This window comes from Emys orbicularis, chromosome 16 (assembly GCF_028017835.1).
Source record: "Emys orbicularis isolate rEmyOrb1 chromosome 16, rEmyOrb1.hap1, whole genome shotgun sequence".
Classification (NCBI taxonomy): Eukaryota; Metazoa; Chordata; order Testudines; family Emydidae; genus Emys; species Emys orbicularis.
Window position 1 is genome coordinate 11,917,688 of NC_088698.1, and position 25,351 is coordinate 11,943,038.

Consider the following 25,351-nt stretch of genomic DNA (forward strand, 5'->3'; position numbering starts at 1 on the left):
CATTCACTTACAGGCAATAGATTTCCTTGGCTCAAAATAGAATTTATTCAGTAAGAACAAACAATACATTGCAGAAGTGAGTTGCTCTCAACCCTTTTGGCACCAGTTGCTGTTAATCCCATTATTGGTAATGCGAAGCTTAAAACTCCTATTCTTAGTGTCATGTTCCATACATTAATGAAGGAGGTTGTTACTATTTCCATCTAACCCTTCTTGGCATGAATTAACAGAGACTAAAATTGCTGCAGGATGAAGCTAGAGTACTCAGCCCCAGCTTCTCTCTACCAGCTATGAGTGCAAAAGAAAAATGGAAGTTTGGCTTTTTTTTTTTTTTTTTGTAAGTTAAACAAATATTTGCAAGTCCACTGAAGGATAGAAAAGCAAGTTAGTGCACATGGGGAGCAAGCTTGGATTGCCCCAAAGGTCCATAATGGTTTTTAATACACAGTCAGTGCCCATGGCATTTCACTCCGTGCACTAAATTGTTTTGTACAGGGAGAAATTCCCACATCAAGACCTCAATGTCAGCCGCTGAAGGTTATGACACAACACAATAAGCAGCAGCATCTGTACAGCAGAAGGGGAAACATACTTTGGCTGCATCCCCACTGCAATGGAGAAGGAGTTCTGTATTGATGGAAACTCCCCTATGCAATGAGAAGGGAGCAGACTCCTTAACCACTTGTTACTGTTTTATGTCACAAGATTAATCTCTCAACAGTTTTTGGGTGACTGAGGAGAGTAATTACCACTCAAACAAAAAATCCTTAAGGCCTGGAATGGCAAAAATAAAACTATGGATTGGGAGAAGAATATGCAACAGTCTGACTGCTGCAAGCTAAAAAAATACACTTTTTTCAAAAAGATGACAAGTTCAACCACATGGAATGTAGACACAGTGTTTTCAGGTTTAAAATACAGTGCAAAGTCCAGTTTTAAAGGGACAATAACAGGTTAAAAGGCATTTAAAAATTAGTTTCCATACCTGTTACCAGTATGTTATTAAACAGAATTTGAGTCTAATTTACTGGTTTCAGCACTGATGTCATTAATTTACATTGTGCATTTCACCTAGGTTGGACAATGAAAGTAAGACTAGGCAATTTGGCTTCTATACTTTGATGTCATGTTTGCATTAGACACTTCTGAGGACTGCAAGTTTGAAAACCACATTTTACACAACTGAAACCTTGGGTCTAGGTCAACCTATCAGTGTCCCTTTAAAGGTAGCTAATCTCTCTGCCTTCACCCCTCCCCGATAGGGACCTACAGGCTCTGTATGAATGTAACTAGTTTGCAACACATTGAAGGGGAGAGTGCGAAAGACTGTAGGCACAGGATAGGATAGAAACCACCCTGGTCAACATTCTTAAAGGCATCTGTACCTGATATGTATATGGATCATCTGATTATTTTACTGCTCTCAGCATGGGTATGTGATATAGGGCACATACTCCTACCCCAGTTTTACACAGTAGTGTTGTTGAATATTTTCCTCACCCAGGTCCTGCTGAGTGATATTTTCCATTACTGAACCATTTTTCTTGGAAGTGTGAGTTCCTTTGTATATAAAATCCTCTTGTAGTTTCTAAAGGGACCCCAGAGCCTCTCCAAAGCGGATTTTCTGTCCAGGTTTGAGATGGAAGTTGAAGTCCTTGGGTGCCTCGAAGATCAGAACGATGGTCGAGCCCAGGTTAAACTCCCCTAAATGTTCTCCTTTCCTCATGGGGATGCCCTCCTTGTTATTGTTTGTTATGAAGCGGAAGTCATTGTAAGAGCCTTTGGAGTAACAGGGGCTGTTAGTACGCAAATCCTGCAGAGAGACAAGAGAAAGGAATATGATTTGTGAATTTTAGTATGCGCTGGGCTACAGTTTCAAATAGTAACATGCAACAGTGCTAAATACAAGGTGGAAGAAAAGATCTGTACAGCAGACACCCCCTTCACATCCTGGTCCTAGACTACATTAATCTAATGAACAGTAGTGCCAACTGAGTAATACTTGGTAGAAATCTTCTGTGTTTTAACTTTAGCTTGCTATTAGTTATGAGGAAATCAAATAATTAACCAGTTATGCCTTGTTTCCTCACATGAGTTATATAGTACCACTGACTCATTAGCAAAGTGAGACTTCAAAGGCAGGAGTCCTACTCACCCGGTCGAAGTAGATGCGGATGGAGCCAACATTTGTGGCTCCTACCGCTGTTAGGGAGAAAAAGCCATGTTTCCAATCACCACTAAGTACAACTCGCTCATTATGGCAGAAGAGTTCCTTGATCCAGCGGGCAACACCAGGATTCACAGACATCAGGGAGCCTGTAGTAAACAGGAAGAGCAAGATGAAGTATTCTTTGTTCTTGCAGCAGTATTTTGATAGATTTAAGGCACAATAGTTTACAGACCAAGAAAAAAGGCCAGATTAAAGCTCATTTCTAAGAAGTGAGACAAATACTAAGTATTACCAAGAATATGAAGGATCAGAAGATGCACAGAGGTTCTATTGCACTGTGCACAGCAAGTAAAGCCTTCAGCTGGGCAGTAGCAAAAATAGAACGGTCACTAAGGGTATGTCTACACTGCAGCTGGGAGTGGGCTTTCTAGCCCAGCTCCCAGCTCCACTGGAGATATACTAGGTGGGGAGCAGATAACACATGAGTGTTCTTTAGCTCACAGAGCTGCTCTATCATCCAGCATGTCCAAGGTCCTGCCACATCCCCTAGAAACAACAGGAGCTGAATGAAGGGAAAATATTTATGCCAGAAACTAAGGCATATTAACACCCCTCCACAAATGATGTATCAACCTAGTTAATTTTTGCCCTGGGCTCAGACCACAGCATTTCACCCTAATGCCATCTCTCAGAGTTCACAGCATCACCATTACATGCCCTGAAAACATTGCTATCACCAAACAGGCAAGGAGGAGGAACCCAGCTACCTAATGAACTCAAAACAGAATAAGCCTCTTTCTGAGCCTGGATTACTGAGCGCTCCACAGGAGCTGACTAAAATCTGACTACACATAACGGCTCTACCTCTAAAGTCTAAGGACACAGACAAAAGTCTTTATATCTAAGGGATGAGCTCATTGGGCTGCCTTGCCAAAGCTATAGGGAAAAAAAACCAAAAACCACCCCAGCCAACCCCGCCAGTCTCTCAAATGCCCTTTGCAATGTGTGAAGAAGTGGTTCTGTAGCACTTCAGATCTGAGTCACCATAGCTGGCCAGATGTGAACATGAAGGATTAATAAATGGATCTAGGATCCCGAAAGAAAATGAATCACAATAGGAACCTTAAAGGTTTCCACCCTGTAACACAATATAGGGGAGCACACAGTGCATTAGAATGTTTCATTAGAGCCTGTACTCCTATGCACATTGCTCTATTACAATGGATCTCCTGGCAGCATTTCCCTAAGAAACCCCTGGCTTAAAGGGTTTACTCAGCCACAAACCTTAGCTTCACGCTGAAGCTTGGCAGATCAACTTTCTTGCCATGTCTTGTCTCTCTCTCACACATAGCATCTGAAACCGAAACCAAGTCCAACTCCTCTCTTTGTTCCTAGGTAATTAAAAAAATGAATTTCCATCTGCTGGACTAAGGAGCATGACTGTCTGCGAAGGAGAGGGCAAAACTCCATAACCCCAATTCAAATCAAGTGATTGTGCTTAGTGTCATCCTCTGAGTCTCTGATGTGCAGGGTTATCCACAACAATCAGATGCCCCTCTAGGGCATCCTCTCTTTTACCAGCACCAGGGCAGTTTACTGTGGTGGGTGGGGAATGCCCTTGTTCCCTCTCAAGATGCTGACTGGCATTCTTCAAGCTCTTAACAGCCATTTCAGTAAAGTCTGCTGGAAACAGATCTGTCTCTCCCTACACCTCTGTGTTTAGTTGGGAGACCAAGTTATTCATCTTCAACATTGATTATTTGAGTTAAATTGGTAGACTACTAAGCCCTGAAATTCATTAGCACAGTATTCAGGATTTTGGGGAAGCATGATCCTCGGTGTGTTTTTTATGACAAACTGCTGCCCTCTGATTCTCTAGCACATCACAATTCAAGTGCTCTGACTGAGGCATCTCTCAGTAACCCCCCTGCTTTGACACCTGCTCTGTTTCCCCTTCTTATTTATGGAAGTAGAATCTACCTGGGAAGTGGCGTCTGTGCGACACTCTCCAGTCGGTGGGTGAGTGGAAGCAGTGATAGTCCCCAGGCGCCAGGTAGATGACACAGTGATAGAGCTCGTTCCCCTCCTTTGTGACTAGCTGGTTCTGCAATGAGCTGCAGGATGAGGCTGCAGTGGAACAGCAGAAGACAAAAGGGGTTAAAAGGAACAAACAGAATCTGTGAGAGAACGTGTTGTGTGACAAGTCTCCAACGGGAAACGTGCTACTGTGATGCTCAGAAAACCAATGTTAACAGCAGGTCACTACATACAGCCCACACAGTGACTCCGGGGGCAGTCACTGGCAAGAGAGCTTACATGGATGAATCCGCAACAGAATTCCAAACATGTAATAACCCTCAGTGAACACATTGGTGGGGACCATGCAAATCCCTTTCAGGGTACGTGGTAAGGAGAGGAGTCAGCCTTAGAATTAATTCCTTGAGTGTCCAGTGCTGAGCATGCTCTCAGGCCGCACCTTCTGCCACTATAAACCAACCATCCTCTCACTTGTGTTATTAACAACCCTTAGGTTATTAAAACAGGGAGAATGACAGAAATCCAATGTACTTCTCACTACTGATGCTGTTCACTTTTCCACTTCCCTCGGCTTGGACAGTGAAATCAGACTTGTCAGTGTTTGGGTTGTGTAAATGCTGCAGGAGAAGGCTTCTGGCAAATGTTGTAAATTTGATTTTATAAAAAAAAATCTACATTTTACGCCAAGCTGAGTTGACAGGTTCCTTAACCCCTAAGATTTCATGTAAACTGGAGATCGATACTTGGATCATAGAGGGGGATACAGAGCATGCAGTGGGAGGGATTTGCCTGGTCAATTTGTCCTTTGCCTGCTCCCTATTACTTCGGGGACAATTCAAGCTGACGGCATGTCCCTCTTCAAAGGCCCACTCTGGCTACAGGAAGCTTTGAAAGGTAGTGCTTCAAGGCCAAGAATCAGCATTTTAAAAAGCTTGTGTCCCTTTAACACACAGCTAGGTTTTAAACATCTTTGAAGTCCAAGCCCAGAAGAATCCAAAGAACTTTAAAGAGCCCCAGCTTCCCCAGACAAAGCAGCAGGGGCTTGAGACGGAGTCTCATAGAACACAAATAATTTGTCTTAAAAGACAGCTCAGAACTATTGGGGTGCTGACCGAAGTTGCGGTAATGTCCCAGCTTACAAAATGCTTTAGTTGCATTTTCATATACATTACAAAAACAATCCTGCAGCTTTCAAAAAGCGCTTCTTTCTGTGGCGTATTGCCCATACACAGGTTTAACAAAAGATCTTGTCACCCAAACCAAGAGCCTTGAAGACAGAGCTCTATCTCCACAGAGCAGGCACAGCAAAGGCAGTGACAATACAAACTTCCTCACAGTGCCTCAGCCCTGACCTGAAAGGCAGACCTCTAGGCATGAGAGCAGAGATCAGTCTCCATGCGGGAGTGTGGGGGGTTGCTGCTGCTGCTGCTGCATAAATTGGGTCTAATAGAGTAGTTCCTACAGCTTCAGTTTTTGCTAGCCAAACATCTGGGCATGTTTCAGCCTCCAGCAGGAGCAGCCTCATTATGGTCACAGACCTTGACATTACCCAGAATCCACCCAAGATAACCATGCACTTGAGGGAACTGAAAAGTTCAAATGTAGAGGAAAGGGCTGAATCAGAGGCTGAGGCTGCAAGAGAGGGACAGGCTACTAAGGAGATTGGGGAATCCAACATTACACCCCACATGTTATTCCTCAGTTTGAGCTATAATGAAGCAGAGTTGCCTGTGCTGATGGCAAAGATTTGAGAGCAGATAACTATGATTCACCCCCTCCCTGCAATTACTGGGAACAGTGAAATGACAGAAACAGGTTAGGAGGCAACTTACTTTGGCTAAACTGCATGTCTTCTGTGCTGGTGCACGGCCCCAGGAAGGACTCCAGCGAGTAGGTGACACCCTTCACCTGTTCCACTTCGCAGTTTTTCACTTGTCCAAAGTTCAGAATCTTTCCATCTGAGGGACTGATCTACAGGGAACAAAAAAAGTAAAATGCAGTGAAAAATCCATGCATCCCTCACGCTTAGCCATCAGAAACACAAGTCCACTGATCATTTGAACCCCAAAATTTCACATCTCTTCCCCTTTATATAACCTCTCTCCCCCCCACAGGGATAAGCCTAGCCTCTTTTTGTTTCGGACCTTTGATATTTTCATAGACCAGAAAGGCAAATAGGAAGGCCCATAAGTGAGATCCAGAAAGACCATCATTTGTTCACAGTGAATGCCAATGCTGTGACCACTAAAGGGACTTACAGGTTTCTCTTTCAATGAGAGTGCCTGCTCTAGTCCTGTGCCTCGAATAAGTCAGGCTGGACTTTTACCCACTCCAACCAAGTAGTTCAGTTAGGGCCATGATCTGTTGCCATACAGCCAGGCTGGATATGGGTGTAACCAAGAGCAACAACCCAGACAGAAAAGGGGTGAGTGATAGACCCACAACTCCACTCAGGCCAGCCCAATATTCGGAGTTTTGGCCTACAGACATAGCTCACATTCCAAGGTGAGGGATGGGGACATTTACACATCAATGTGTAGCTCCACTAGAACAGAATAAACATTGCAAACCCCTCGTTCTCTCCTCACCACACTGTGATAGCAGCAGACTGGCCGGGACTGGGGCTTCAGCTTCCTGCGGAAGAACTCGCTGAGGTTTCTATAGTGATGAAGATCTTCGACAGCTGCTTCCTTCATGTTCACTCCAAATGTCCAGATATACAGGCTGTAGACAGGCTTCCGGAGCCAGGTGGGCAGCTCGACCTGGTTCAATCGACCCCAGGCTCGTGAAAGCAGTCGTGTTGGTACCGATTTGTACAGAGAAACCTAGAGAGAAAGGAATTACACCATGCTATTTCTGGTCTTTCCACTGCTCAGCCCTTCTTCCCTTCCAATTCATTCCTACTGTGACTCCCTTCACTTCAGTGGAGTTACACCAAGGTTCTGGTCTTGTCAATAAAACAAGACCAGAACCTTACCCTCCATGCCCCCATGCTGATGTGTAGGGATGGGGGACCAGATGGAGCTCAATGTAAACCCTTACAACAAAAGTAAAGCCAATTAATTTGGATGATTCATCTTTTCTGAGAAAGATACAAAATCCATTTTGTCACTATAATTTCTGTTGTTGTTTTTGTTGCCTTAAGGCAAATAATAAAAGCACAAACCCATTCTTCCAATCGCAGCACAGAAGCCCTGCCAGCCAGGTACAGTGGAGGGCAGCTACAATGCATGCACCCTCTTCCCCTTGTATGCTGAAGCTTCATATGCGAGTTAGTGGAAACTGCTCCCAGGAGGCTCACAGAGAAGCAGTGCATTTGGGACATTCTATTATAGCACTAATTGGAGGCACTGAAATATTACTAATATATTTATTTTTTTGAACAACGCAAAGAAAACTGACTTAGAAATACATTTCTGTCTGCATTTCAATGCCTAGTGTGTTGCTTCTCCCAAGCCCATCTATTTCTGGAATTATAAAGTGCCTTGTCTACACATAAAAGGTGCACTGCTTTTAACTATACTGGTATAATTAAAGCAATACAACTCCTCTGGTGTGGACACAGTTACACTGTGCTTATACCTGTGTCGCTTACCATAAAGACCAATAAACTATATCCATATATTGCACCTTTCTACTGGCATAACTGTGCCCGCACGAGGGCTTATACCAGTGTAACTATAGTGGTCAAAGAAACAAACAAAAAAATCACACCGCAAATGATAGTTTTATCAGTACAAGAACTGCGTGTACACCAAGCCTTAGTGTTTGGGCAATTCCAAAAAATTCACTCACCTGTTGTTTGCGGTACTTGGTATCACCCACACAGCTCATGAGAGCATGTTGTAATCCCAAAGATATTTCAGAGGGCTCCAGCCTTCCTCTAAGTTTTACACAGGAAGCTGTTTTCTGCAAACCACTGGTAAAAGTTTGCAGAACAGGGTGGCTGGCTAATTCCAACCCTGTGAGTAAAAGGGTTCTCTCATTCCTTTCATTAGAGAAAGAGGCACTATTTATTCTCTACTCTATGGGTATCCCTCAATGTTAGGACCTGCAGAATGTAGCAATAAATACGAATAGATTCCTCTGGAGAGCTAGTCCTTTAGCCCGTTTGTTCTATTAAGCAAATTTATTTCACCTGCTAATGGATGATACTCCACTCAACTCACCTTCACTCAGACCAGTCCAGGATTCTGAGTTTTGACTGTGCTATGGATGATGCTTACAAATAAAATCCAACCATTTGAGAGAGAGAGAGAGAGAGAGAGAGAGAGAGAGAGAGAGATTGCCAGCTTAATCTTACTTCAGACTGAAACGTTTTAAACCAACTATTGTTACAGGTAACACTTTAGACCATGACAATAGAAGGATGAGAGAGAAATATTGCTGTTTTTTCTCATGTTTACACTTTACACATTTGACAGGCCTTGGACAGAGTCAGTTTCATGGTATCCCTGTAGAAACAGTTTCACCTATTTGTGTGGTTTTCCCACAGTTACAGAAGAAATTAAAATATATATATATATATAGATATAGATATATATATATAGATAGATAGATATATAGATATATATATAGATATATATATAGAAAATGTGATTGCAAAACCGCAAAAATTGGCAAGGTTTTTTTTTGACAAGACATCGCCTGAAAATACATACTTCATTTTTGCAAGTGATGGGGTTTCAAGTTGATAGTCTCTGTTTAATGCAATAGCTGTTGAAATGGCATCCTCTCAAGAGCGGGCACATTTGTATAAGTTTGCAGTAACAATGTCTAGATGATGTTCGCACACTGTAATCAGATGCGTGCAGGTCCATGTACTAAAACTAAATTTCATAGTTTGAGTCAGGGATGCCTGCATTAGTACATCCTCTGGGCAGTCAGGATTCCAGTCACCCAAGAAGGAATTGAACAGCCAACCATTCTCACACAAAAATTGCAGCAAAGGAGAGACTACATGAATGTGTCCATGAAAAGGGATGGAGAAGAGGCATGGTCTGCCTTAGCCCTAGCCCTGATATTTGTGGGTATTACTGTCTGAATGAATGCAGCTGTTTCCATTGATTCCCCTTGTTTGTTAGGGGATCATACACAAATTCTATGCTCCTAAAAATTCATCATCTGTCTCTGAAAGGAGAATTACATAATCCCTAAAGCTTCACCACGAAGAAAAAAAACCAGACAGTTGTGGTAGAGGAAGGTATGAACTGCAGTTCTGCTTTAATATCAGCCATCAGCACCATGCTGTCTGTCTCTCCCCCTGCTGCCAGCCTCCCTCCATTATAATAGAACATTTGCTCACAGGGTTGTTACAAAGTAGAGACCTGCTCACACTTACCCTGCTCATAGGCCTCCATCCCACTCTGGTCAAGGGTTTAAGAGCACCGAAAGGCAGAAGATAATAGAGAATAGTCAGAGGCCAAGAACGGAGTTTCAGAGCAGGCCTAGACATACAGCTCAGCTGGCCCAACCTCCGCCTCAGGGCCAGCTGGGGGAATTGCAACCTGTAGGATCACACACACACACAAGAGGGTCAGCCAACTCAGCCTCAGAAACACCAGCTCCTGACAGAGTTTGTTCAATGCTTGTCAGTGATTCTGCAACTCCCTGCTCCGTGACTTTGGTTCAAACCTGCTCCTTTCCCAAAATACAGGACCAGGCCACTTCAAAAATGAATATGAGCTGCCCAGGGCCTGGGGTTCATCGGCACAGGACAACTTCTATTACTCATGCCTACTGGCAAATTAATTAATGGCAAAACTTTTTGCATTAAACAAAGTCTGAGATAAGGTGAAAACAAGGCTGCAACTGGTCCAGCCAGCTAACAGTAGAACATACACAATATGTTATGGAACACCAAAAGGGGGAAAACCCAGGAACTTATTCTTCTGGTGTTTGAAAGAAGTAGCTACTTGAGAGGAAACATTTGCCTGTACCCTCTCCTGTTCTTGGAGAGTTAGAGTGATCAGCACAGTAAAGCACTTTGAAAGCTAGAATTCTAGGAATTAAATCCCTATTTAGGGCAAAAGTGTTAGGCAAGTGCTAAGGAAAGAACAGATGATATTCCAGTGAAACAAACAGCCACAAACCCAGGGCAATGTTGTCTCTGGCTCCAGGATTTCAACAAGGTCTGGCATTATGGGAATCCTGCATTTCAGAAGTTCCATCTACAGTGCTGTTCCTACATGCAACAGTAGGATGAAACTGACCTAATCCTAGGCTCTCATTCTGTTGGGGGAGAGACAGCTGCAGTAGCATAAGCACAATGTGCTGCTGCTAAGGGAAAGGGAAGGGTCTATATTTGCTTCTCTCTCCTGCCTGTCTTTAGCAGCAGCAGCAGCAAGAGGGAATCACGCCTGTACCTCCTGGTCTCTTCAGGTGAGCCCCAGAAACAGGCAGCAGCAGAAGCGGTCAACATCAGATAGTGTACGGCCAGCTGGCCGTACACTGACTGTATTGTGTCTGTCCTACAAAGGATCACAAAAGCCATTGGGGACAAACTGAAGTACTCCTGCAGCAGGCCTGCTAGCAGTTGGTTCCATCTGGCCAGCTATTTAACACTTCAGAGACAAACAGAAGTGGGATTTGTGAGTTAGCTATTTGGGCAGTGTGCACTGAGGTCAAAAGGCACCTTTCAGGTTTTACATTCCTTATTGGGCACCTCAATCTTAGACAGACGATACAAGAACTAAAACACACATACTGCTAGGGTAGCAGGGTAGTTACTATCTATGGCCCATTCAAACTTTGGCCTCTTAAGCAACTGGGTTTAGGTGGGGTTTTTTGTGAAGTAGATGCCTGAATTGAGAACAAACTCATTTCACATAAAGAGCCATCAGGTGGCTGACAGACTATGACTTGTGGTCATTACCAGCCTGAGCCAGAACTGAACCAGTGACTCAGCATGGAAAAGCTCCACACCCCATTCCTGTTTCCATGAGACATCTCATTGCTCCAGTTTATGCTGTTTGAGTCTTCCCTGGGCAAACTCTCTTATTCCTTTCTTCCCTTGGGGTCTCCCCAGGGTACCTCATGCTTAGCCTCATTCTCAATACTTCCTGTGTCTCATCATTAGGTTAATATCCACCCGACTCAGGACAAAACATCCAGGCCTGTTTGGCACTGTGCTAACTGCTGGGGAACAATTCTTCTCCCTGCATCTTTGGAGGGGACATAGTGTGCTGAGCATGATTGTATGTGCATGCTGATTGGAAGGGGAAGGCTCCTGCTACAAGTTATTTTGAAGATCACTCCCATCCCTTGCAGGATGAAAAGATCTGAAGAGTGAGCTGTAGTAACACACTCTACAGTTCTCTCCAAGAGAGAAAGGAGCTGGGAGACTAGAAAGGGCCAACTTGCCCTTTTCAGGACTTGGGTCAAAAATTAAAACATCACCTGAGAAGCTGCTACTGTCACCATGTGGGCTGAAGACGGTGCCTTTGGCTCACCGATTTACTCTGTAGGCTAACGTTACTTCCGCCAAGGCCAGAGAATGGCTGTGCGCTGGAGTGCAAGAAAGACCTGAGTAGCTGAAGTATTGTCTCAGCAGCGCTACAGCAGGCCTCAACAGCTTGAGGCAAGACCAGCGCACAGCACAGGAATAAGAGACAACTCACCTGCAGCTCCTCCTCCCTCTCATCCGCCAGGGCCCAAGAGCCTGACAGAGAGATGGCCTCTCCGAGAGTTTCGGAGGACAAGGTACTGCTCTTCCCTCCCATCTCCTTCTCCCTCCCTTCACTGCAGACGATCATGAACCAATCCCTGCAGAGCTGCATCCTGGCAGCTTGCTCTAAAACCCCCTTCCTTCCCACCGTCTTGGCCTGGTTTTAGAGGATTCCCTCTCTAGATTTTTTGCTCTCCCATTGATTAAAAGGGGACCAGAAGAGAAAGGAAACCTCATCATTTCTCTTGTTGTACAGCAGCAACCCCTCCCTTGCCAATTCAGCGCATTCGGAGATTTATAGTAATTAGGCCAAACAAAGGCTTTGCAGATGGTGGTCACTCCTTCTGCCCATCTACCCTCCCTTCAGTCGCCATCCTGCAAAGCAGAAAGCACCAAACAGTACCTGAAACGGGCTGTCCTATTTGGTGTGCCCCCGGCAGAGCCAGCTGGGCCTGGACTCTCCAGTTGCGGGTGCTGCTCCCCGGCACAGCTGCCGCTGTTCCCTGAACGTAGCCGTCGGACATGAATTTTAACTTTGCGGAGGTTGTAGCAAGAGGGAGGAGGGTTAGATAAAGCTTTACAGCATCTCACCATTTCCCTGTTTGCAGATCTGGTCCCTGCAGGGTGTTTGACTGACACATCATCAGGATGGCGGTCGGTCGTAAGTCTCAGTCTCTCTCTTTTTTCCTCTACCTCCCCTTCCCTTGCTCGCTTCAGCACAGGAGGGAGGACACGACGTGACAGCTCCTAATTCCCCCGCTGGTTTGTCTCCGGCTTCCCTCTCTGTCTTTCCCACTTGCAACTCGGCTACGAGGTTCCCAGCTATTGCAAACAAACAGGCATTGTGTCACACTTCAGCAACCCTCTGCAAAAGCAGCTTTGTGCAAGACAAAAGCAACCTCTGCCTACAAGCAGCCCCTGCTCCTCTCTAGCCAAGGTTGCCATCGAAGCTCAACTCCCAAACGAACACCCTGCAGTCTCAGGCTGCTAGGAACTAATGCACTATTATCAGAATTGCAGCTGGCTGGCCATGCACAGTTATCCCAAGAGCCAGCCTGAATGCGAGGCTGGGAGGAGGAGGAGGGATGGCGGAGAAGAGGAGGAGGGAGATAACTCATAGCTTCAATTCTGCACTGCAGTAACTGCAGCTAGATCAGTTCTGGGCTACTGAGCAAGCAGATGTATATGCAAACACTCACTCTGCCAGAAAACCCTTTCCTTCTCACACCGTCCAGCCTGGGAACAGAGGAGAGGAAAGGGAGGGAACATCTTTTCTATCTCATACAGTCCAGTTAGAGACCAACACCCATCTCAGGAACACCCTTTCCATCCCACACTGTCCAGCGAGGGAGCAGGCAAAGACAGAAAAAGGGAAAGAACGTTCCTTTATAGATATACATCCCTGCAATGAAACAACAGTTCCAGCGCCAGCTTGAGAAACAGGCTCTGCAGAAGTTCAATAGATGCTTTATACAGTGCGCAGTACTTCAACAATTTTTACATCCAGCAGAACTCAGAAGCCAAACCACCAGTACCATGGGGGCAAGAGGGATTTTTGCAGTCTTGAAGACTGCATGCCCATTTTGTCTGGCACAGCTTTCGGAATATTCATAGGGTGAGAAGTCCTCTTCCATATTGCAAATTATATCTGAAAGCTGTTGACTAAAAACTGGCATTCCTGTGTTTCTTGGCTGCACCTGGATTGCTAATGAGGGAAACTGGCAGCAACAGGAACCCAGAGCCAGAGATCAGAACTGAGCTTACACCTGACTTCTGTGTCAAGTCCAACACCAGAAATATTTTATGGTTCAATATTTAAGCAAAATGGTTAAACACTAATGTTTTAAGTCAAAACTAAGGTAGACAGCAGTTTAGGATCTCCAAAGCATGCCCACCCTACTAGACACCCTACTAGTGCCACAAGTGATGTGGAGTGAGTCAGTAAGGACTTTGCTGCATTAACCCAAGGTTGGATAGGAGGTTATATATTATGCTGAGGGGGAAAAGAGAAAATGGGAGGGAGGGGCAACATTTGGAACCACATTTAGTGCCAGCCTGAGAGAATCTTTCAGGAGGAAATTCATTTAATAGAAACATATTGGAGACAAATTCTTTATCACAGATCTGTTACAAGATTCAGGTATAGACTGATTTTTTGCAACTGTATATTAAAGGGACACTAGTAAATTACAATCTTATTAGTTTTTAAAAGAGTTAAAAGTAATTCCAGGCACTACACCTACCCCTTTTCCCCTCCTGTGATCCCCTGCCAGTTTTTGTGGTTTTATAATCATGCTGTCCTATGTTTTACAATGCTTCTTTCTCTCTTCTGTTGCTATGTGAAATACCCAGATGAAAAGGGGAAATTGACTATATACAGGGAAAGTGTCAAAATTCACAAAGAAAAATCTGGAAAAATAGCCGAAACCTTTCCTCTCTGTCACAGACAGGAATATTAGGAGTTGCTAGCAATAACAACAGGTGCAAATTTTCAACAGAAGTGTGATTTAAATCAACAGTGTCCCTTTCAAAACACTGAATCAGACCAAAGTGGAAATCATTTTCACCACCAAGATCACAAGAAATGCTCAGCATGCATGCAAGTTCCAGAATCTGTGACAAGGGAAAAAATACAGAACTGGTACAGAAAGGCCAGAAGACGAACAGTGCTGTCTAACAAACTTTTTCTCCTCCTCCTCACATTCCAGACATGCAGGGGCTCCTACACACAAGGAGCCTGCACAGGGTTTTCCTCTTTGCTGTGATTTTCATCTTGTTCTCCAAAGGACCCCACCCCCACTTCACATTTACCATGGATGGTAAAGGCCAGAGCAAACAAGTTTCATCTGCACTCACCATTTATTCCACTCTTCCTTCAAAAGTATGTGAGGTAAATACACATTTCAGCACAGTCTATTTCAATGGAAACAGCCCAATTAGCTCTCTCCTTTCAAAGAACTTACCACATCCTAGATCAAGGCGGCAGGGGTTTATTTCCCCAAGATTTTACAAAGGAGTGGAGTGAATTGAACAGCCAACCTGCACCCCAGAAGTGAATGAACATTGAAAATATAATTCCATTGTTTAATGTTGATACTACTGTAAATTCAGATCATGTTCATGGAAAGGGAACATGTGGTGAGGGCTACCCCCTTTGGGGCAAAAACCATGTCATGATAGACTCACCTTCCTAGGTGAAGTTCCCAGGGAGAGAGATGGATTTCAGTGCTATATAAGCCATACTTCTCCATGGCTACACAAAACTCACCTCCTCTAAGTAAGAAGCCTTACATTTCTCTTATCTTCTGTCCTACTGACCCCATTACACTCACCAAGATGCAAATACCGGACTATTACCCATGGATGAGAGCCTGCCCCTCCTCTTGGCTGAGACCTGCTTAAATACTGACATACAAACATACATGGCGAGTTGCCATGCCAGCAGCTACTGCACAGGAGGGATTAAGGATACAGTAGGGTTTGGCTGCTCAGAATTTAAAGATGCCTGCAATGGAAGAAAGGGGAAATGACTGGATCCTGGACCATGCCAACCCTACCCTCAGCCCAAGTGTTCTGAGGAAGGGCGAAGGAAGGGACTGGCCCAACTGAGTAATTGATGCCCAGTCTGAATCCCTCTCTCTCTGCTGAGGGATGAATGTCACGGATTTACACCTGGACTTCTTCTCAAATCTCAGGACAGTGCTGCAAAGCCCCTCTTACTAGCTTCACTGATGGGCCTCAGAGTTCTCTAACTCTTCTCTATGGGGAGTCTGGGGCGTCAGCCCCAAACCACTCCTACCTCCTTGAACTCATCCAGAATGCATATTAAGTGAATAAAGGAAGTAATGACCATCTGCACTATAAATCCCCTGAGGAGAATTATCTAACAACAGCTAATCTGTCAAGCTATGCAACTCCACTCTGCTCCATCAGTTCATATAAGCATCATATCCAGTGACCCCGTTTAATTACTTGCCTTCTTATTATTTCTCCAAGCCCTTCCCTCAGGACTCCAAAAACACTAAGCCTGGGGATTTACAGGAATCAGAGACTGGATTAAACCCACAACTGTACATTAAACTGAAACGACATGAGCACGCGGGGCTGGGTTTAGAATCATCCAGTCTGGATGCTAGAAGCCTCTCCCTCCCCACTTTCTTCACATGTTAACAGTATTGCCATTTAAAATAGATGATATAACTTAACACATACTGCTGGGGAAAGCTGTATGGTTAAGCATAAGCCATAAAAGTGGAACAAAAGAAAGTATCAAGCAGCAAAGATAGGGGTATTCTGAGACCCACATCACACTATTATACAGAGGAGATCCGCTGATAGTGACAGTATTAGTTTATCATCAATAGTTTAATTCCTTTCCCCTGGCCATAGTCAATATCTTCTGTTTAAACTTATATGTACAAAAAAGTATCATCTCTCTTCCTTCCTCACCAACTTATTATTCTGCAGAAATCCAGCAGGAGAAACAATAGCTTCCTCAACAGCCAATCAATCAGGAGATCCTGCTATTCTAAAAGCATAACAAAAAAGTGCTTTTGGACATTAGGGAAACAACCGTGAATTGGCTGTTGTAGAAGTCACATGATTTTTAATGCTGTATATTTCACTCCCCAGATTCCTGCTGGCACCTATGTAAACCTTAGCTCTCTTTGTGAGTGTCTAGGCACTGACTGAGAAATGTACCAGATGCCCTGATACAGCAGGTCTTTTTTCCATCTCTAGTTTCAAGGATTCTCTTGCCCATTTTTTATCTCAAGCAGGCTTCCTGTAATTCCCCCTACTAAGAGAAAGGTTTGTGTAATTAGCTTCCTTTAAATGGATAGTTGTACTTCTCAACAAACGGAAATAAATCAGCTTTTTAGAATGGCCATTAAAACATTTGTTTATTCAGCTCTAAAGACTGCACAAAGTTTTTGGTAAACAATCCTTGATCTCTTCTCTGGGGCAAGGAAACATGTCTTATCTACTTTCATAAAGCAACATGTACATGTACTCTAAGTATTTTGTAATATAGTCATATCTATGGTTCTATACACATATTTAATTTCATATGCTATCTGATAAAATGCCTTTCACACAAGATGTTCATAAAGCCAATTCCCTTCTAGGATACAGACATCTAAAATGGAAGCATATGGAAGGTGGGGAGGAATGGTTGCTTTAGACCTTCCTACTAAAAAGGAAAGCTCTGTTAAGCGCTCTAGAATCCTGAGTTGGAAACTGAACAAAGAAGCGGTGAGGCCTCACATACAATTCAGAAACCTACATACAAACCTAACTGAACAAATACTTCAGACTGGGGGCTGGGGCTATTTTTAAAATGGGACTATTAACTCTGTAAGTGTTGGTTCCTCAGATCAGCAGAACTCAGATTTCTAGCACACCAATTCTTTTTTAATTTGGCCTGAAAACCCAAGAAAACAGTGACTAAGAATTGGTGGTCTTTGGAAGTCTAAAAGTGCTTACCTTAGCTGTACAGCACTCCTGGCAGCTGCAGAGGCTGACTCTGAATGAAGCTTGTTTCAGTTCCTTCACAGACTTCTTGTTTTTAATCTACTGAAATGTGACACTGACCTGGCTTTTTTGTTTGGGTTTTCTAAGACAAGTGAACAAAACAATGGAATGTAACCCACATAAGTGTTCCTGACAAATGCACAGAAGACTGGTGCACCAAGAGGGAGAAAAAAACCCTAAGCCATGCCCTGCAGAAATCATATGCACTGATGTGTCCATGCCCATCCTATTAGCCCCAAACCATGGTCCTGTTTCCAAGATCAGCTGATTGTGACCTTCCGGTTCTAAACTACTTCTTCCGTTTCCTTGCCGTGAAGTTGGGATGTACCCACTACATTTAAGTAGGAGTCTGCTGTACTGTGGAGAGCTACATGCTGTGGAGTTTAGTATTACTCTCTTCAACAGAACAAGCTCAGCAAGAATGTGAAACTTAAGATAGTTTTGTTTTCAGCTGGATAGCTTTCTGTGGAGAGCAGAATGATTCTGTGAGACCACCACTACACCCAACAGGCCACCAGACCCCAATCACGATCACCCTGCACCCAGCAGTCACTACGTACTTGAATAATACTAAATCCCAGCCCTCTGGCCTGACACTGAATCCGACCAACCCAGCACCCTGCTAGACAAAGGAAGCTGTGTCTATGCATGCTGAAAGGCACAGAAAGAAGAGAGGGGGTTAAATTTAAAACAATCTGTGTTCGTTACCCACACACCCGCCCTGAATAGAAAGAAAGTATTAACCCAGCTGCCTATGCATCTTTCTATACCCTTAAAACTACCCACTGATATTGCAAAAAACGTTCAGTTAGTTCATCAGGATTTCTGAGCTGTAATCCTCTTCTCATGTCAAACAAGTCACAAAACAATCATCTCTCACATTTATACAGTTTCTAACAGTTTATACCCTAAATTCGGTAAATGTGGTGAACACCCCTCAGCAGAAAAAATACATTTTACTATAATATAGCAACAAATTATTTCCCTTCCACACAGTAGGTATATGTATTTCACCTGCAGCTGTTGCTGTTGGCCAAAATAAGCCTCTAAAACACTCCAGGAGAATAACTTCTCAGATCCCCAATGGCTGGCTGGCTCGCAGTCTGTCTACTAGATCTGATCTGAGCTGCTCTTTGCTTTAAGAAAGCAGCAGGATGCCGCTGGTCCTCCTGTCCAGCTCATGTTTCAGCCATTCAGACTCCAGGGTGGGAACTGTTAAGGACGTCTCAATATTATCAAAAGCATCTGCATTCCCACAAAGCCCCGGCTCTCTTTTTCCCCTTTAAGAGGAGGAGACAAGGCAGAAAAAACTGAAAGGAAACTAAAAGGGAGGGGGATAAGATTGCATGACAACATAGTCTCTCAGTTCCCCAGATGGCTTCCCAGCAGTGCATTTACAAAACAGGAGACTCATATCAGGGGCTTGGGAGATAGTATCCAGGCCTCCGTTAACAAATCACCAACTGAAAACATATTAAGACAGTTTAGGGTGAATACCAGGGACAGTTTCTGACAATAATGTCTGTTGATCATGGAACAGTCTCCCAAACAACCATATTACTTGGGAAATTTAAAAATTATACTGGACAAAGCACCAGTTCACTACAGAGCAATTCTCCAGACCAGGGATAACATTTGATACCAGTTGGATAGCAGAGAGCATGTATGTGAAATGATCCAGTTTGGATTTTCTGTTGCTGCTTCTTGACATGTCACCAGAAATGTTGATGTACATGTTCCCAGCCAAAGAGTACATACAGTTTTATAAAACCCTTCAGAACATTCAGATAGATTGCTCAATAGTCCCAGTTACACACATTTCAACAGAAGGTGTCTTGTGTAACGGAAGAGACACTGTAGCAAAAACTATCCATCTGAAAACACAGTTTGAACGCGACATTGAACTCTACATCATTTTAGGCTAGCTGAAAAATGTAGGGGAAATTGCAGGCAAAACTTTTGCCACCCCACCCCACTGTTCCCTCTCTCCCCCTGTTGAAATTTGAACCTTTTTGAAATTTTCTGATGAATGCTACATGAAATCAAATTTCTTTTGTATAATTAGACATATGTCCATACAGCACCCAGGCATCAGAAAAAACAGAGGAGAAAGTATGATACACAACAGGCCATCTGGTCTAGGGATAGGATTTCACTCTTCACAGGCAGAAGAGCCAGGGTATGGAGTTGCACAGGTGGAGGATTTTTCATGGATTCTTTCTTGGGATATCCTGGTCTATGATTCAGGATCTCCCATCACAGAACATACTATTACTACTACACCACATGCTGCCTTACTAAAATGGTACTGAGTAACGCTGCCTCACTTGTCCACAAGCAGCACTATAGAACTATCCCTGTGCTACCCATCCACCTCAGTAGGAAACATTGATTTGCAAAAGTGGCGAGCACCAAACAGATCCCTAAACGTGAATTTAGGGACCTAACTTTAGGCTTCTATTTTTTAAAGTCTTGGCCTGTGATATTAAGCTTCCCCCCTAGAAGAGATGGTTTTCACCTTGTTATTTGCCACATACAATATCAGATGTCACTATAAACAAGTGCCACCTCCTAAGGTTCACTGGGTTCTCTCTAAAGCTGTATCTTTACTTGGTTTTTGCCACTCATACTATGACAGCCACCATTACACAAAAAATAGTATTGCAAAACAAATTAGATAAGAACTGTGGAAGCAAATAAAGGACAGCAGTAAGGAACTGCCCTCTATTTAAACTCTACTCATCTTGTCACACTGTTTATCCAAACTCACTCTTTGGCCAAGGTTTCCCTGTGTAAATTATGCTATCTGTATATCAACAATGCCACAGTATCAACAGAGATGGAAGTGGGTGGAATTGCTCCTGGATACTATATATCCAGGATACTAGGCACACAGAGGCCTTGGCCAGGAAATGTTCTCAGATAGATTTGCGCTTACTGCCTCAAATTCCTTCTTCTACCTATATGATAAATATCTACCTCTTTCATTCAGAGCTCTCTGCTTTGCCTCATCTAATTAAATGAAAGCTAATCCCTTTTAGTAATCACAGCAAGAGACATACTAATAAATTAATCAGTTCAAGCTATAAGCCACATAATGTCTCCAGGAAAGTTATAAAGAAAGGTCCATGCCAGAAACCAAGTGTTCCCTGTTCTCCTGTAATAATATTTTCATGATTTTTAAAATTCACTGCAAAACAGCATATTTAAATAAAATTCACTGAAAAATAGCATAAACTTTACTGCAGTGATATCCTCAAACAAACCAGTACTGTGCCAGTGCATGAGAACCAGTTACTGAAAATGACTGTCTTAGTTTCAATGATGTGCAGCATCAGTGGTGAAAAAACAAATGATACACGTAAAATTTCAGCTTTAAAGAAACTACATGTGGCATACAGCTCTTCCACTCAGGACTGATTTAATGCTTTGATGAAGGAAAATCATGAGAAGACAACAAACCCTTGAAAACAATATTTAAGCCTTTGTTTAGTGACAAATATTAATCATACATCCTGTATGAAAGTTTTCAAAATATACTTGAGGCAGAGAGAAGAAATTGCTTCTATCCAGTTTCATTCTTTGATATTCCAACTCTACTTTTTTGTTGATCAAGATGAATCAATATTGACATACTATATATAGTTACATACTAAAAGAATTCAAGTAGGAATCATTATTGAGGCACAAGTTATTGCTTATTTTCAAATTTATTTCTGATTGTACATGAATCTACACACTTTGCTAAACAGAATTAAAAACCAAGCTCTTTCACAAGGGACCATATCTACCTGTCTGTTTTCACCAAACCTAGCACAAATAATAAGCGTTTTGCCAGTTATCACCCAAAACACTTCACTTCAGGAGAAGATTTAAGTCTTTAGGTATAAGAATTAAAACAACTAGATGTAGAATTCAAAATGTGACACCCTAGCAAACGCTAGGATTTTAGGGAGGCATTTATTTTTTACCTTGATCAATGGATTCATGTTATACAAAGCAAAAAAACTAATAATGTTAAGTCATCAGGTGAATCTTCCTCAGTGGCAACCCATATATTGAAGGAGGATAAAAATAATTGTATTTAAAGTAACTATTGTAATACCTGAAATTAGACAATTGTTTGAATCTATTTTTATTATTTATATCATGACTATCACAATATTGTGACTAGAATTGGGTGTCAACACATACTGGTATCAGTGTTTAGCATTAAGCTACATATTTATTTTCCTGTATGTTTATATCTATAGTCAGGACCACAAAGCATTTAAACATATGCTGTTGTATTTGTGATAAAAATAACTGGGACTTGCTTTGGTGCCAGTTATATATTTATTTTTTTTAATTGAAAAAAAATATACGTCCAGCATTTTAAATAGAAGTTTTATTCTTCATGGTGCCCCTTTTATGAGCTGCTTTTGTTAGTCCTTGGACCACACTACAAACAGGAACTATTTTTAGATACTTGGGAGGGGCAGACATTATGGTGATGGGGGCCATATATGTACAAAGAGATTAGATTTTACCTCTACACTCACTGGCCCTGGACAGCTGACCCTGTGTCAAAATAGCGTATGGGTCACCTCGGAGACTACAGACACCACAATAAGTTGACCTAGAATAGGGAGAGACTCCCTGAATATATTACGTCTCTAGCTGCCTTTCCTGCAGAAGTGAATCTCTTTCTACATGGAATTGTCAGGTCGAAGAACACAATGTAAGATAGTCTGACTTATGTCTCTTCAAACACACACACACACACACCCAGGACCTGTGGAATCAGGAAATTGCAGCAGAAGACCAACACTGTTCAGAAGTTAGGGGTATGCACAGCAGCTTCTTCCCCAGTCCAGTACTGCAGCGTTTCAGATGCCTCTCATATCCATGTTTTCTCTCTCTATAAGCTGTCTGCAGGTTCATCCCCTGGTCTTATAAACAAGGAGATAACCCTCTTCTCTCCCTTGCCAAGTTTGCTTCCAGGGATGCCAAAAATGCACAGAAGGGAAATAATGCAAAACCACAAGTCAGCAAAAATAGATGCTCCAGTTTCCAGTGAAAGGCACAATACAGCTATTATTTTGTTTAAACCCTCCATTGTTTGTAACACCCTCTTTGAAGTCTGAAAATTGTCTCTCTCTTTTCCAGGTATTTCCCATTTGGCAGCCTTCCCCTCTCCACTCCATGAAAACATACAATGGAGCGTAAGCCAACAAAGTAGGTACCAGAAAGGCAGTGGGAAAACCTGTCAGTGTGCTGTGTGTGTACCTGCTCACCTGGAATCCTGCGTAAACGTTTGAAATTCTTTATGCGATTCCCCCCTACACAAATAAATCCTTCAGTACTAGTCTTGTCTAAAGCTAAATCTATGCTTGCAGCTCAGAATTTAACAGCAATCCCAAAAAACCCAAGCCAGGGTATTAACACAATGGAATAAAAACAGTTGGGTAAGGAAATATTCCAATTTCACACTTCCAATGGGTTTCTCAACAATGAAATTTTTTTTTTTTTAACTATGAAAAATACTTTAGGGTCCTTTTAAATACGACTACTCCCCAGAAACTTACAAGTCCCATTTATGGTACATAAAGCCACAAAATATTTTACTAACCCTATTTTAAATAAGCTCAAGCAGGTTGGGAAAGGGAAGCATGGAGGATAGATCGCAGATAAATTCCTCGCAAACTGTTACAGTCCAAACTGTTCACATCTGGACTCTTCGGATCAAATCCAATTTGGGTCCCAAGTAAAAGTCAGTTTAGGGAGATTTCAGTCTAGTCCCTAATATACATATGCCCAAAACACAACTGACCAAGCACTCAGAAATGGAAGAGGAACAGAAGGATGCTACAGGTCAGATTGAGGCAGAGGAGCATGTCCTGCACTAGCATGAGTCCCTCATTTTCAGAAATGCCAAATTTACTCAAAAACAGAAAACGGGGTGGGGTGAATAAAGTAGTTTGTAACTAGCTGCCTGTATGTTTTGCAACAAAAGAAACCTAACATATATATTATAAACTGTTTGGTCAATGTAGAACTGTATAATGTATTTAATGTTCTGTACATGATATGGGGTTGTGTAATTTTTCTGTTTTTTTTTTTTTTTTAAATGGGTCATTTAGGGTACTACAGAACATGTCCATGCACCTGATATTCATACTTCAGTTTCACGACAACTTAAAGACAAAGTGACAACACTAAAGATCTACAATCACTAGAGTAGAGAAGGAACCACCTTTGAAGGGACAAGCTCTCTTTAAAGGTGTGGATGAGCTAGAGTCATTAGAGATTAAGATAATATTGTTCTGCGGGAAATAGTTCTCAGCAGGTGTTCACAAGGGATCTAGATAAGAATTGCCTTCATACTAATTCTGAATAGTAGTCACATTTGTATGGTACATTCCCTATCCAAGGATCTCAAAGCTTTTCACAAATATTAATTCAGCCTCAACTTTCTTGTGAGACAAACAAGAATTACCCACACTTTCACAGAGGAAGAAATGAACGCATAGAGAGATTATGTGACTTGCCAAAGATCATGCTGCAACTCAGTGGCAGCAGTGAGAACACAACCAGTAATTCCTGATTCCCACTCCTATGTTTAGGGGTTAGACAGAGCAATCTCCTTCACATGCTGTAGACACACTTGTTATCAACTAGGATAATAAACTCATCACAAAATGTTTTTCAATGCTCATATATGTAACTGCAGAATGCCACTACTGTAACATATATACTGACTGTATTTCCTGCTTTAATAAAAAATGAGCAGGGGATGGCTTTGTGTGGCTTTTATGCTAGATTCCATTTCAATACTCAACAGTTAGCAAATTTTGAAAGTGCATCAAATCTTCAGATATACTACCAACTCTCTAGCATTGTAAGAGTACTCCAAGGCTGGGACATGAGAACATTTCTTCTACTGAGCACAAGAACTGAAGTTCCTTTAGAATCGCTGCAAACCCCACGCCTTATGCTTTATGCCAGTCAATCATCTTTAAATTCTATCACTAAAATACAAGTAAAAAAGAAACTGACTTAAACTGTCCAAGCTGCATCTGTTACAGCAATTGGTAGAAGAAATATGTTGGCAGTACTAAGAGGTGAGAGACACCTACAGTTCTTAACATGTCATTACATTGGCTTTAGCAAGCAGGACTGGGAGGTGAAGAAAAGCGCTTTATGTCTTCTGTCGGTTCGGGTAACAGAACACAATCCAGTTTTCCCCTTGTTGAAAGGAAGCAAAAAAGCATGTAGCAAAATGGGGCATGTGGTACAAACCCATCACAAATATCTTACCTCCCATTCGCTTGCAAGCTTGATTGGTATCTCAATGCCCATTTTCTCCAGCTGCTCCTCCTTGTACTTTTCATATTGTCTGTATCCTGCATATCCCCCACCTGTGGCCAACAGAAAGTGGAAGGGGCGCAGTCGGAATGTTCGCACTACCAGTGTGGCGTGAAGCTTTCTCCTGTCTAACAAGAAGAGGCAGATCTTTAGGAAACAGGGCAGCTACAGAGTAAAGATGAAGTTATAAGGGAGGAAGGTCAGATCAGATACTGAGAAAGTTATAGATGCATGCAGTCATTCCCACTGACACACAAGATGCATACAAGGTCCTGTTACTGAAGATGCACATACATAAAGATGGGTCACTGCTGACCTGCGCCACCAGGAGCCACTTCCTGAAAGCATGACTTGTGATTTAAAAGTATCGCTGATCCCCAACCTCCATATCAGAAGACACTCTGGAAATCATGAAAATCTTGTTTTCTCAGATTGTTTGGCTGGGGCCTGATGAAAACAGCACCTATTATTGACGCATGAGGAAAGGAGCTGACAATATTTCCAGTACAAACTTTAAACAGACAAATCATGAGAAGTTAGCTGAAAGCTGACGCTGGCATGATACTGACCAAAAGATCATATCCAGAATTCCTCCCTGG

At 42.7% G+C, this 25,351-nt stretch overlaps 1 protein-coding gene across 3 annotated transcripts in view; it reads right to left on the reverse strand.

The window, feature by feature from the left end:
• Positions 1-343: 343 nt before the first annotated feature.
• Positions 344-25,351, reverse strand: part of PISD (phosphatidylserine decarboxylase) — a 40,744-nt gene continuing 15,736 nt past the window's right edge. The window contains exons 1-7 of one of the 3 annotated variants that reach the window (XM_065417763.1): positions 12,465-12,517; positions 9,549-9,714; positions 6,796-7,032; positions 6,040-6,178; positions 4,151-4,297; positions 2,156-2,202; positions 344-1,813 (exon numbers count right to left, since the gene is read on the reverse strand). In XM_065417763.1, coding sequence (XP_065273835.1) covers positions 1,589-1,813; positions 2,156-2,202; positions 4,151-4,297; positions 6,040-6,178; positions 6,796-7,032; positions 9,549-9,714; positions 12,465-12,517 — 1,014 coding nt within the window. In that variant the 3' untranslated portion in view covers positions 344-1,588. Of the gene's footprint in view, positions 1,814-2,155; positions 2,317-4,150; positions 4,298-6,039; positions 6,179-6,795; positions 7,033-9,548; positions 9,715-12,464; positions 12,518-24,704; positions 24,881-25,351 lie in introns of those variants that run through there. The other 2 variants (XM_065417762.1, XM_065417761.1) reach the window with 2 other exon arrangements.